Raw genomic sequence first — 13,976 nt, 5'->3', positions numbered from 1 at the left:
TAACCTAGAAACGGCCAAAGTGCACAGTCACCCGCTGTGTTGGCCATCAATAAGCAATCCATTGGGTTTGCAAATGTATGTCGGGACAGCATTTTGTCTTGAGACGCTCCAGAGCTGCCTCGAGCCTTTCAAGTGTTTAACCACAACCAGCGTCCTGTTTCATAGCAGCGTCTTTTAGGATTTTCTTTTTTTTGCTGGATATGTCTTCATTCACACACATACTGTATATGCACGGCACGCGCGCCGCACACACACACACACACACACGCACACGCACACGCACACGCACACGCACACGCGCACACACACACACACACACAAACACACACACACACACACAAGCTAGTAGCTTGTGTGTGCGTGTGTGTGTGCGCTTGAAGCTACTGCATTCACCTTACATCAAGTTGGCCACATATCACTCCAGGAGAGGAAAAGGTCATAACACAAACTTCCTAAAAATTCTTAAAGGGCAAATCCATCATCCAAAATGGCAATGCTTATAAAGAAGGGGGGGGAAAAAAACCCCAAAAAAACAGATTGGACACATTTTTCATTCTCAAATTGCCATATTGACCGAATGTGCATTTTAGGTACCGGTATATACTTTGGATTAGAACTCAGCCATATTATGTACGTACTATAGTTCAAATCTATGCAAGTACAAAATAATTTCTCAGTTAATCTCTTGGTTAATCCGGATTTATACTTGGTTTTACAGCAGAGTATAGGCATTAGGCTACCCCACCATTGTACAGTACTTATAGGTGAGGTTTGGCTCGATGTTTAGATCAATTTATGGCTGCTCTAATTGCTATTTTGAGGCTTATTTCTGTCAGGGGGAGTTAGGGCCGATTCATACTCTGTCTGTTCGGCTCTGTAGAGCCTACAATGTGACGTCATTTGAGGTTCGGGTCGGCTCTTCGGTGCTACTGAAAATTTCTGACGAGCCGAAATCATTTCGGCACTACAGCGCCAAAACAGCGGTAAAATAGGAGTATGAATTGGCCTACTTTTAAAAGTTATCAAGAAGCTGAGAAAGCACTGACTCAACGTTGCAATCTCACCCTGCAAGCCAGTTTTTGTTCACAGCCATTTCCTGATGACGAGACATAAAATACTAACTGTTAATTGTCAAATAGAGCTCTGTGTTGAATCTTTATTTTTCCCTCACACAATTCATCTGTGCTCTTTAAGTGCTTTCCAAAACCAGTCTCCTTTCTTTGTATCAATCTCACATTCTCACTCAGGCACAACAGGTACAGTAGCTGTTGTTTTTTCAACAACAAAAAAAAAGGTGCTGGTACTTTCATTTTTAAACATAGCCATTAAGTCTGCCACTGAACAGCAGCTGTCAAAACGACTCCACTCCCACCGCCTGCACCCTGATGGCACTATCCACAGGCTGACGGCATGAAAACATGCCAAGCTCCATTCTCACCATTTCATTCAACACCTCTAAATCCACCTAGGTGACAGCTACCTCTGTGGGGTGTGATGGGTTGGGAATGTTTACAGTGGCGTTTCTATTGACTCTTGACAGCAGATTCTCAATTTCTGTATAACCCCCCCCCCCCCCTTTATTTCAAGCTACGTGACAGACAACTCCTTCACCAGAGACAACAAAGAAGACGAGAAGACTAGTCTGAAAACAGAACAATTGGAATGACTGTATCTGAGGTGTCTTCTGTTGACAGCCATTGTTAGACGAGGTGATTGTGCCCTTGATAAAAAGGAGCGGAGAACTCGCAAGCCACTCACTGCTCTGTCACTAGTACGCCCAATCCAAATCCACGGTTGTAATCACAGAAACGAGAATTGATCTGATAAAACTAATTGAAAGGTGTTCAAAATATTGCTTGTGCACTTTCAAAATTGCATCTGGAATCTGGACTCTGGAGATTTTTTTTAATCTCCAGATGCATGGAGATACATGCACAGCCAGAAACAAATAAACAATGTTAGAGAGGACTACAAATGTTGACTAAACATTTGCTGAAAGTCTTTAACGTAAAAGAGCAGCCCCACTTGACAGGAAATGCATTTGCAAAAGTATAAAGTTATACTCAAATAATTGAAACCTGGTTTAACTGCAAAGACTTAAGACTACGGTTGTACTTGTACTGAATAGGAATTATTTGAAATGTATAGCACATTACTTTACTTATTTATTGCATGAGGGTTCTCTGTGTAACTTTAAAGCACACTAGTTAAAGGAAAATTCCATACTAGAAGGCTTTCTTACCTTTATTTGTAGTCGTTACGTCCCCACCAAAGAGGTCCAGGTGTTATTTTGTGCAAAAGTGCATTATTGGCTATTTCCCCTACCATAAGCCCTCAATGGGGGTTGGGTTTTTGTGCTAATTCTCTTATTTTCATCGAAATAAGTAGTAAAGTGTGCCGCTTGGGATACTATTTACATTGTGAATTTGAGCGATGGAAATAAGCGAATGAACACCCCAATGCCCCCATTCAATTCAATCCAATTCATTGAGGGCTTATGGTATAGGCGAAAAAGCCAATAGTGCGCTTTTGCACAAAATAACCCCTGGACCTCTTTGGTGGGGACGTAACGACTACAAACAAAAGGTAAGAAAGCCTTCTAGCATGGCCTTCTCCTTTAAATTTACAAGACCACGTCAGTACTAAAGACCTGCTATAGAAATGGCTGAGATGAAGCCAAGACGCTGAGTGAGGAAGTGAAGCTGGAGCAGGAGCACGATAACGACTGCAAAGTATAGCAGCAATGTCATTATGACATAATTCCCAGAAGAGAAGAGATGAAAAGGAAGACCAAAGACCCCCTGGAGGCGTATAGCATGCCGCTGAGAAAAGAAACACAAGAAGCACGATGGAAAACAAAGCTCTGAAGTGAGGACTGCAAGCACGCTGACCGTGAAATGGTGGAAGCTGCTCTGTGAAGGCCTTTATTATTAGTACGTGCCACAACAACAAGGCACAGAGTGGGAAGGTATAACAGGTGAGTTGAGGTAACAGAGTTTACATTATGAGCAGGTCTCTTTCTGAAACACCATGCCCTTTGTTCTTCGATCTTTCCAAAAATAGCAGACCTACAAGCTCGTAGCGCGCCACTCGGTGGCACGCTATGAGCTTGTAGATCTGCTATTTTTCAATAGCTAAAGCATAACATAATGCCAACACCAAAATGGGTTCCCGCCCAAAATGGGTTTTAAGTTTTCAAAACAATTAATTTCTACAGAGAGTACAGAGTACAAGTAATCCTCAGAGTTAATTCATCCATTCTAGTGGGTCCACTTGGTTACATGTGTATGCTCAATACTGTCTACTCTCTTAGTTAAATGAACGCTGCGGATTTCACTGTGTGTATGTGCTATATATGACAGAGACTTCATTGTGAGCGAGAGCAGTGACCTGTGGTTAGCCTCGAACCAAATCTATTTCACCACTGTGACCTGCATGGAGAGGTCACCCCTCCCTTAATGCTGGAGGACATCCATCTGTCTACAGCCAGGGGGGCTCGAAGCCGTGTTTTCTTTTTTTGATGGACCCTCAGGGCAGTCACACTTGAGACCATCGGGGAAAGGGGACGACTGGCGTGTTCCTGTCAGCGCCCACTGCTAAATAGCGTCAGGTTTTGTGGTTTTCCATTCATGGCAGCAGCAGGGAATTCTCCTGTTTCATGTCGTGTTTATTTTGACTTCTACGCGCAGTAAAACACTGAGGGCTAATTTAACTCTGAGAGTCGACTACAAATGTAACCAAATGGACCTGTAAGAGTCTATTTGCTCTCAGAGTTATTTAGATATAGTAATAATGAAGATTTCACTGTGTATTAATATTGTGTAGGGTATAGGTAAGGAGCAACATTCATCCCAAAACAATATTTAAAAAATATATATATATATATCTTATCTATAAATGCACCAAGTCTCTGTGTGTACGTACGTACGACTGAAATCCACGCAACTCGAAAACCGTTAGCCCCACCGACTTCAAATTCAAGTCGACACACACGTTCCACTCCCCCCACAGGGAGGCATTAATCTGACTCCGTTTACCTGACAAAAAAAACAAGCAATACATCCAAAATAGGCAAGACATCTTCATGTCGTGACATACAGTTGCGGTGTTTGTTTATGGCGTGTGTCTGTGACTGATGACGGTCAGGAAGTGGTGCTTAAATGACATGTGTAAGTTAGTTTCAAAGAATGACGTGTCTGAATGTTAGGTATGGTATATACATGAAGTTGACATTATCTCACCAACACATTAATCTATTGATGGCTTGGATTGATCTGTGGATAACATTCAGTTAGGCCGTAGGCAAGTATAAGGACTGTCTGGTACACTGTCCGCGAATGATTGAAACGTCTTTGTTCTCTGAATTGACAAAAAAAAAGTTTCTCTCTCTTTCTTTCTGCACATCAAAATGTCTCCAATTAAGTACTGTACGTGTGTATATATATATACTGTATAGGCTATTCTGTCTAAACAGAGTATATTTTGAGCCTGCTGTGTGTCGTTTGTGGCTACCTTAACCAATACACTAGACAGCTCCACGCTATAACAGACAAACAGGAGAGGATGTATGTCACCGTGTTGTGATGTAGTGAGTCATCCATGTCCCACTGTGACAAGTAGCCTACATATTTGCGTCACCACTGAGATGATCTTAATAAATTACTCAGAGATGTTAACTGTTACGACGAAAGCGATGGAAGAATGCTATAACCACTACCATAGGTATCACACGTAAATATGTGTTTTGTGAAGGGATGAGGTTATCGATTAATAATCACACTGCACCACAAGTAGAAAAGACATGTTGGGACTATTACAGATTTTGTGCCTGGCCATGATTTGCCATCTCAGCTGTATCCACACACACACACACAAACACACACGCACGCGGCGCCAATCCCAGGAAGTGGATTGCGTTCTTTTCTGTCTTTGCAGATGAGTGCAGACTGTCATTACTGCGCGGGTAAAAAGGTTTGGCGTGGGGGGGACATTGATCTGGTTACTGCCCTGTTTGGTCCATGACAGAGCGGACAGCTGTTTTTAAAGCACCACTTTCAGCCACTTCAAAGGGGAGCAGCACAGCAAACACATGGCCCCTCGTGACAGTCAATTCAGCAGACCTGCCCCGCGACCAATGCGCCCACTGACTGACTGACTGACGTTGATGGAGCTGATTGACAGCAACAGCATCGACTCGAAGTGTCATCTTATACTGGCAAAATATAGTTCAAGCCCCGAGCCCTAGTGAAACATGACTCTCAGAGCTCAGGAGGAAGAAGGGACTTGTGAAAAAAGGTGATCTCCAGGAGGCGGGGGGACACTGGGGACCAGGTCAAGGATGTCTCAACAGAGTTTTTTTTTTTTTTTTTAAGTACTTATTTTTTTAAGTACTTATTTTCGTCACCGCTAAACCCCTCATCCCTAAACCTCTTTGCCCTTTTTACTATTTTGCTAAACATTTTTGAATAGTTAAAATGGCCAGTCTACAAGCTCACAACGTGTCAATGTAGATTGGCTAGTTGAACTACCTGTATTCAAAAATGTTTTTACAAATAGTAAAAAAGGCAAAGAAGTTTAGGGATAAGGGCTTTAACGGTGACGAAAATGGAGCCCACGGTGTGGGAAATACCTTGATGAGATAGTTGTGATCAAAAGAAAATGTCACTATACTTTAAAAGCCATTAAAAGGCAAGGATGTCACCAAGGTGTAAACAACAACTATGATGAGACAAAAAAAATAGTAAGTTGATTAACTTTAAGTTTAATAAAGGCTTTGTATAAGTCCAAAGGACACGTAGATCACCAAGGGAGCACTTTTGCTGCATTGGTTCATAAAATACTCTGGGTTCATATTAAGTTTAGTGTTTACAGCCCTGTAAAAACCATCTCAGCATTAGAGATGCCTCCCAAGACAAAACAAGCTGACAAAAACAACAATGTTCCAGACAGTTATTCTTTCCTGCATCATCATTGGGAATGTCGGCTTTCTACGTTCTATGAGAATACTGTGTAAAGTTGAACAACAACACAGGCCTATACACCCCGATATTAAAACTTGCATATTTATTTAATCAGTGTTTTATTGAATGAGGGGTTTTTTTTCCCCCCCTCATTCAGATTTTTAGATTTGAAAAGGGTTGATTTTATGCATGGAGAAGGTTCTGCCTGACTAGACAGCCCACTGCAACGGTTTCAACAACGCTACGCACTGTCTGTGTTGTGTGCCTCTGGGTTTTTATCATCCCAGCCAGATGAGATAGGGAGGATGCTTCTTCGTGTTTTAATTGGAACAAAGTGATGAACAAAAACAAGACTTGCATTAGGCCAGAGGGTTGGTTTGGATGGAACCACACAATAATGAACCACGTGATGATGACACTGCATGGCGTTGAATTGGTTAACGAATGAACGAATGGAGAGGGATGTACCTACCATGCTGTTTTCTCACCTAGAAATGTGTGTGAAGACTTTTACTTCAAATGTTATATACCCTAGCCCCAATATGTTCCCTCAGTCCGTAGGGACTGAGGGAACATATTGGGGCTGGTTATACCCTAATAATTTAGACAGACTGAATTACAACAAAAGCAAGTAGGCTACTTATTGTATTATGTATTAAATATAGGCACTAGGCCTATGTATAGAAGGCCACAGTAGACATGATGGTCCCCTGGGTTAACACTACTAGCTCTCATCATCACCCAAGGCTCTAAGCAACTGGACTCCATGGAGATCAGGCGTGTGAAACATAGCATTATGGAGGAGTAAGGACACACATTCAATAAAGTAAAGACGGTTCTGTCCGTCTATTTGTTCAAACACACTTCACTTCCCTCCACCAAACACCCCGTCCCGTCCCCGACACCAAACCCACCACCCACCCACCCATCCAACCCAAACTTACCATAAACCAAAGTTATGAAAGCCAGTGAAACCAGTAGAATATCCGTATTTGGGCGATACTCCATTCCTCTCCAATGTGTCATTAAAACTGTCCTTCAAACGAGGAGCGCAGTTTGTTAGGAAATATGTCCAACAACAACGACGCTATATAGGATCCAAATGCAGGATTTATGATGGCAAATAAATCCTCCGTGGTGTGGATAACACGCACAGACCACCTGGCAGCATCACAGCCGCTGCTTGCAGAATAATTATTAAGACCCGAGTTGAAACATCCCGTATAAATAATAAAACTTTCCCCCTTATGGGGCTCCAAGTCCTCCAATAAAGTCCTCCGGAAGGTCCGGGGCAGTCCGTGACTGAGCGCCAGCAGCAAGCCGCAGGTGATGCGCTGAGAGGCGGCCGAGAGGGTGGGCAGTGACCGCTCTACCCCAAATCCTTTCGCTTCCTCCTCGTCGGACGTCGGTTCTTCTTAACTAATGACGTTACTAAACTCGTGAAGAAACAGTCGCGGCCCGACGAAAATTATCATTTTTGTCTGAGAACAACTCGGGAAAATAGCACTTCCATTATTTATCTCGCCTCCAAGGTTATTATTTCTCTCTCCGTCTGTCCGAGCGTCTCTCGCTCTCCGCGGTTCTCTCTCTCTCTTTCTCTCCTCCTTGAACTGAATTAGAGCCTCATCACAGGCAACACGCTCTCGCTCTCTCTCTCTCGCTCTCTCTCTCTCTCTCTCTGTTGTACACGCTGATTCTCTTAAAGGTGCAGGGCACTCATTCCGTGGCTCCCACCGTAGAGTTATAGCCGGAGCCACGGCCCCTTTAAGATCTATCTATCTATCTATCTATCTATCTACCTACCTACCTACCTACCTACCTACAGTGTTTCCCAAGGTGGGGAGATACAGAAGGTCCCCAGCTAAATGATAGTTTGTAACGAAATGGACCTTTTATGGCAGTGTTTCCCAACCTTTTTCCAGGGCACACCTAGATATTCGGGGGGGGGGGGGGGAGGGGGGATATATACATATACATTGTTATGGCCCTTAATATCCCGCTTCTGGTCAGACTAAATTAAATACATGCATTTCTATAATTCCGCCCCAAACTGCTATGGTCCAATCACAGCTAAGCATAACATGGGTTAGACAAACCTCTCCACCAATAGTTTTCCTATAATATATTAAAACATTGTTTTTTTCCAGCGCATATGCCATTTTCTCTCCCTCTCATCCACTCAGCTAATCATCGCTCCTTCTCTCCCACTCTGACTTTCAGGGGTTGAAAGTCGGGGTACCATAACAACTTATACCTGTTTAAGGCAAAATGTGGCTATATGCCCGAATAACCCAAACTTATATACAGTAGGCTACTGTACGTCCAATTCTGGACTTACAACATGCGTTGAGGATAGAAATCACACGCTCTAATGTAGCCTACTATACTTGACAAAGGTTGTACCCCCACGGAATAATAATACTACTGGCATACACTGCTGTTTCTTTCCCCGCATGCCGTGGCGGCCATTTTTATTTCTTTATCGTTACTTCACTTTACTTTTTAAGGGTGCAACTGTTGGAATTCATCAAAGGGTTTGTCTATTTAAAAAGAAAGCGTGATACTCCTGCACAATTAATTAATCTGATTATTAAAAAGAATAGATATTCTATGCATTGAATCGTTAAACAATTGTCAAACGTGACAAAATGCACACTTATATGTATATATATATATATGTGCTTGCGTGGACAGGATGCCACGTTGACGTAGGGGGGGTACCGTACGCCAAAACCCATGTTTGAATTTAAGAGGTCAGAGTGGGCAACCTCACGGACTCCATATTAGGACATCATTTTTTATCCCAAAACTCTATATGTGGGCAGTGAATGTGATCGGCTTAGAGCTGTATGGAACCGACCGCTTGTTTGAGTCTGATGTCATGCTGACACGGGTCGGTTATGTTGACACATAAGAAGGTCAAGCGGAGTCACATGTGTGGAAAGAATGGGAGCGGCGAGCCAAGAGATTGAACCATCACAGATACATTCTGTATAAGAGCTTGAACCATCACACAGAGAGAGACATTCTCTAAGAGCTTGAAAGGAAAACAGAACCGATACAAGCTCTTCAGACCCTTTCCGTCATACAGATCAGTTGTAATTCAGCGAGTTGCAGGTCTGTCCTACACGATGCACTGGACAGTTGTTCAGAGAGACGCTCCAAATAAGAGATGTATTCAGGCTGCAGTGACCGTGGGGCACAAGGTATACTCATTTGGTACGCCTCCGCCTAGTTACTTTGGAGACCCTGAAGAGGATCACATCAATGTATACGTCTTCAATTCAGAGTCTCTGAGATGGAGGACGTTGCCCCCCGTGGTAACTACAAGAGGAGAACGTCGTCCCCTTGAAGTTCCCTGCAGGCGCCGGTACCACACTGCTGTTCTGGTACAACATACAGCATACATCTTGGGGGGATTGGGTATTGAGTATTCGGAGATTTGCGACAACGTGCTTTATGCATTTGATGTAGACACCCACACATGGCTAAAGCTGACGGTTTCTGGTACTGTTCCAGAGGGGAGGGCCTGCCACTCAGCCTGTCTCGTGGGGAATGTCATGTATATCTATGGAGGATTGACCCAGACTGGAGTCACTAATGACATGTACAAGCTGGACACCACCACCATGGCCTGGTCTTTGATTAACACCAGAGGAACTGCTTCACCACAACACTCTGGCACCATCATCGGGACAAAGATGTTTGTATTGGGAGGCCAGGACCATAGGGACTACAACCTCAGAGTGTTTGACACAGAGACCAACCTCTGGCTGAACACACCTTCTGCACAGCCCGCTCTTTCAGAAAGTCGCTGTACTCATTCAGCCTTTACTTACAAGGGAGAGCTATACATAATTGGTGGCTACTATGTGGATAGTCGGTTCGATCACCTGTGGAAATTCAGTCCAGACACGTTCTCCTGGAAGGTGGTTAAGCCCAATGGTAACGGCCCGTCATGGCCGAGTAATGGCTGCTGTTGCACGATGGGAGATCGTATCATCCTGTTTGGAGGAGACATTGATAAACTGTTTATTTTAGACTGTAATCCTAGTCTGAAGACATTATGCAAGTTAGCAGTTGTTCAGCACGGTCTGGTCCAGTCTGAACTCCCACACGACATCAGGTGGGAACTGGCAGCCATGAATGAAGAATAACATATATATTAACGGCCGCATCACCGTTCCCGATGTGCAGGTTGGTGCATTGCATGGTTTCCTCTGCCTTCGGTGTATGGATGGGTGAATGTAATGCACAATGTAAATAAAAAAATGTTTGGATAAAAAGCGCTATATAAATGCACTATTTATATAGCGACAAATAACTCGCTATAGTGACAAATAACTCTTAATGCTTCATTCAATGAGGCCGTCTACTACACCGCCCCTTAGCCTTGCTTATCAACCATAAATAATGTAAAACATATAAACAACATTGTACGAATAGTTTTTTAACCCAGTACAATATACTATGAAATAACAATCCATCCAAATATTTGCTCTCATATATACACAAGATGGCTAGTTTTAATATATTTGTCTCCACCAGGCCGAAGGCATGGGGGGAGAGTATGCTTTTAATATTAATATATTTTATTTCCTGACCTACCAATGTGAACACAAATGCTTCCATCACGTCACGCATGATCAACAAAGTTTGTGCAGACCCATAAGGCGGGTCTGCCATTATAAATGCCATTAAGGTCTTGTAGCCTGTTGCATATCAAACTGGGGGTCCTTGAAATGAAAATGGTTGACCGTTAGAAGCTGCAAAAATATTTTTTCAAATGGGGGGGGGGTCCGCATGCTAATGAGTGTCATTTCAGGGGTCCTCGACATGAAAAAGTTTGGGAACCACTGAATTCTATTTCTATACGAGGAATTTCACCGCGGAAAGTTGATTTATTGTGTGTAAGCCTATTTTCTCACACAGGCCTAATCACCCCAAACCTCATGGGCTACATACTAGGCTATTATGTCTTGAGAGTAAATCGTTCAGCATGTCACCCATGTGAACTGAGGGGCGCTAGTTATATCATACATCATTGTACGTCACCCACTCCGTGCTCAACCAATCAAATCATCACAAATATCATTCCGGCCGATCACAATTTGCGTCTTCACTTTTCTGTCCTCACTTTTGTCTTCAATGTTTGTGTTCACAGTACAAACACGAAAAGCTGGGCATAGGAGGGCCGGGGGCCCTCAAACATAAGAAGAAGAAATAACATAGCCATAATTTGTGGACTACTGCTTTTGCTTTTACACAGTCAACTGAATGAATGCCTACCGTATTGTTACTTTGATTCTACAAAATGTCTTCTAAATCACGACAGTTTTCTGAAAAACCTCATGTTTCTATGTCAGTGGTGCTCACCACATTTTCACGATAAAATAAAATAGCAGATCTACAAGTCCGTAGCGCGGCACTCGGTGCCGCGCTATGAGCTTGTAGATCTGCTATTTTTCAATAGCTAAAGTATAAGATAATGCTTAAAACACCAAAAGGGGTTTCCCGGCCTAAAAACATTTAGGGTAACTTTGATTCGTTGCCTGTGTGGCGATTGGTTTTCAATGTGAATGGAGCGTTTCGTTGCCATTGTCGCGCGGCTTCCCGGTGTGAAAGTGCAGCTGTTCCTGTTGAAAACCATTGCAAAAAAAAGACGGCCACATAGACACAAAGTTAGGTGTTCCGTCGTAGCCTAGTAACCCAGTATGTAATGTGGCATATACCATACAGAATATAGAGAGAATGTCTGGAGAGAAATACAAAATAATAATGCCCTGTAGAAAATACTGTCAATTCATATTCTCTGTGCATCATGTTTGTACCATTTATACTGTGAACTGGCTATATATTCCCTGAAAAGGTCACTGAATTGTAGGGGTCTATCAATTATAAGTGACAGGCCGTACATCCCTTTGTCTAAACAATATATTCAAATGGAAAGAATTAGCCTATTATGTGGCGTATGTGGCCCTATAGCACAGATATACCACCTAATACAACCTCAACATTTTGTTAGCCAGAATGACCTTCCCTGATGGAAAATACAAGGAAAATCCATATTTAAAAATACTACTACTACTACTACTACTACTACTACCCTCAAACTTCTGAAACTTGACATAATTCATCTGGAAACTGTTTAAATGCCGCAGTGAGGCTACACATGGACCATTTAGTCGTTGAAATTGCACGATTTAATGAGGATCAGCTCCTAACCTTTACCTAAGCACCGAAGCATAGCCTTGGCAGAAAAGCAAATCCAAATGCAAATGTATCTTGAAAGACCTTTTGATTGACCGTTGACTCGGATGCTATGTACACACATCAGCCAATAAACCTCGACTTGGGCACTATGAGAGATCCAAAACGAACCCACGCTCAACCCGGTAAAATGTCACAATCGATCTCTGCATATTAGAAAATGTCTCCGCTTGATGGAAGGTGAAAAGCAATATTTCCATTATAAATAGAATTATATGTGCCAGAAAGATACGGCAAACAGTTAAAGCAATGAGACATGACATATATACCATATGAAGAATAATCCTGCACTAGAGGCAATAAGCAGTGAGTGTGGTTGAGCTGAATAAATATTAGGGGGTTCGCGCAAGCCCGAGCATAATACAAACGCCTCCTTGACATTCATGGAAATGCATTGCAGGTTCAGGGTGTGCTGCATGCGTTATCGTATCCACACATCCTCTCACATATACTACACATCAAACATTAAGTTGACAAGAAGTAATTCCACACCACCGGCGAAGTCACATTTTATTAGCAGATGACCTGCATTCTTTGCCTTATCCCATTCTGACCTGAGATCAGATTCATACGAGGTTTCCACTGGACACACACTGGTCTGATTAACCCATTCTGACCTGAGATCAGATTTAAAAAATGTCAGTCGTTCTTCGATTTTTCTAAAATAGCAGACCTACAAGCTCGTAGCGCGCCACTCGGTGGCGCGCTATGAGCTTGTAGATCTGCTATTTTTCAATAGCTAAAGCATAACATGATGCTAAACACCAAAATGGGTTCCCGTTCAGAATGGGTTATTGGCCCGGTAAATAAATAACCCTTTTTGGTTTGCAGGAACACCAAAGAACCAATAAAAGCACCGCTCCCCCTTATGATGAATGTGTGAACATTCTTGATATTCCTTTCGTGTTTCAGGGCTGCATGCATGTTTAATTTAATTGCGGCGGGGAACTGATTAATTGAGCTGCTGCCGCGTGATTGAATAAAACATGACGAGGCCCTTCCCTAAATGCATTTCCGCTTGCCTGTGACTGATGCCGTCGGGTCGGCGGCTTCATCAAACATTTGGCGAAGGCGTCGGCGAAGTCAAGCGGCCCCACGGATTTAGACTAATTATCCATATTAGGCATCCAATTACAATGGCAGCCTATCAACGCCGTTTGATGGTGTGCTGTGCAGTTATACAGCTCAACCATCAATCATAACGGTTCCCCATCATGCATACACACATCCTGGATGTTTGTTGTTGTAACCTTCATCTCTTTGTTTAGTATAGTTGCTCTTGTCTGTCAATTTTTAAAACGTTGGTATTTGGTTAGAAAAATGTAATGGAAAAAGTGTATTGATATACAATATGCTATCCAGTATATTGTGATCGGCGTGTTTGCGATCAGATAGTGCAGCAGCTTATGAAATTAAAGATGGAACAAACTCTGAAGTATAACTGATTGAAAACAGGACACATCAAAGCAGTCATCAAATGCTTAGCCAGAAAAGGAACGTCAATAATTTTTTTTGGGGGGGGGGAGGGGAAGAAAGAAAGACATTATGTCCATAATAGTATAAGTTTCAGTGGGTGTCATGCAAACATTATTAATTGCCCGCAATGCCTTATATCAAGTTGACAAATCACATTAGGGGAGAAATTTGTCATCAGTCCGAAGTGTAACAGTAATGGAGAGAAGTTCTTTGCGCTTTTGTCATGAGAATTGCATCACTGCACCACGGGGCTTCAATTTATGCGACTGA

General features: G+C 42.7%; 1 protein-coding gene across 1 annotated transcript in view; it reads right to left on the bottom strand.

The window, feature by feature from the left end:
* The window catches only part of LOC308327507 (roundabout homolog 2-like), a gene marked incomplete at its 3' end in the record, with an annotated part of 33,321 nt that extends 25,778 nt beyond the window's left edge, over nucleotides 1-7,543 (bottom strand). Inside the window, exon 1 of the mRNA XM_080781029.1 lies at nucleotides 6,905-7,543. Coding sequence (XP_080637155.1) covers nucleotides 6,905-6,986 — 82 coding nt within the window. The 5' untranslated portion in view covers nucleotides 6,987-7,543. The remainder of the gene's footprint in view (nucleotides 1-6,904) is intronic.
* Between the last annotated feature and the right edge of the window lie 6,433 nt (nucleotides 7,544-13,976).

The sequence above is a fragment of the Protomyctophum bolini genome (genome assembly GCF_963924005.1).
Source record: "Protomyctophum bolini genome assembly, chromosome: 13".
NCBI classification, from domain to species: Eukaryota; Metazoa; Chordata; class Actinopteri; order Myctophiformes; family Myctophidae; genus Protomyctophum; species Protomyctophum bolini.
This window is presented reverse-complemented; position numbering and strand designations above follow the sequence as displayed.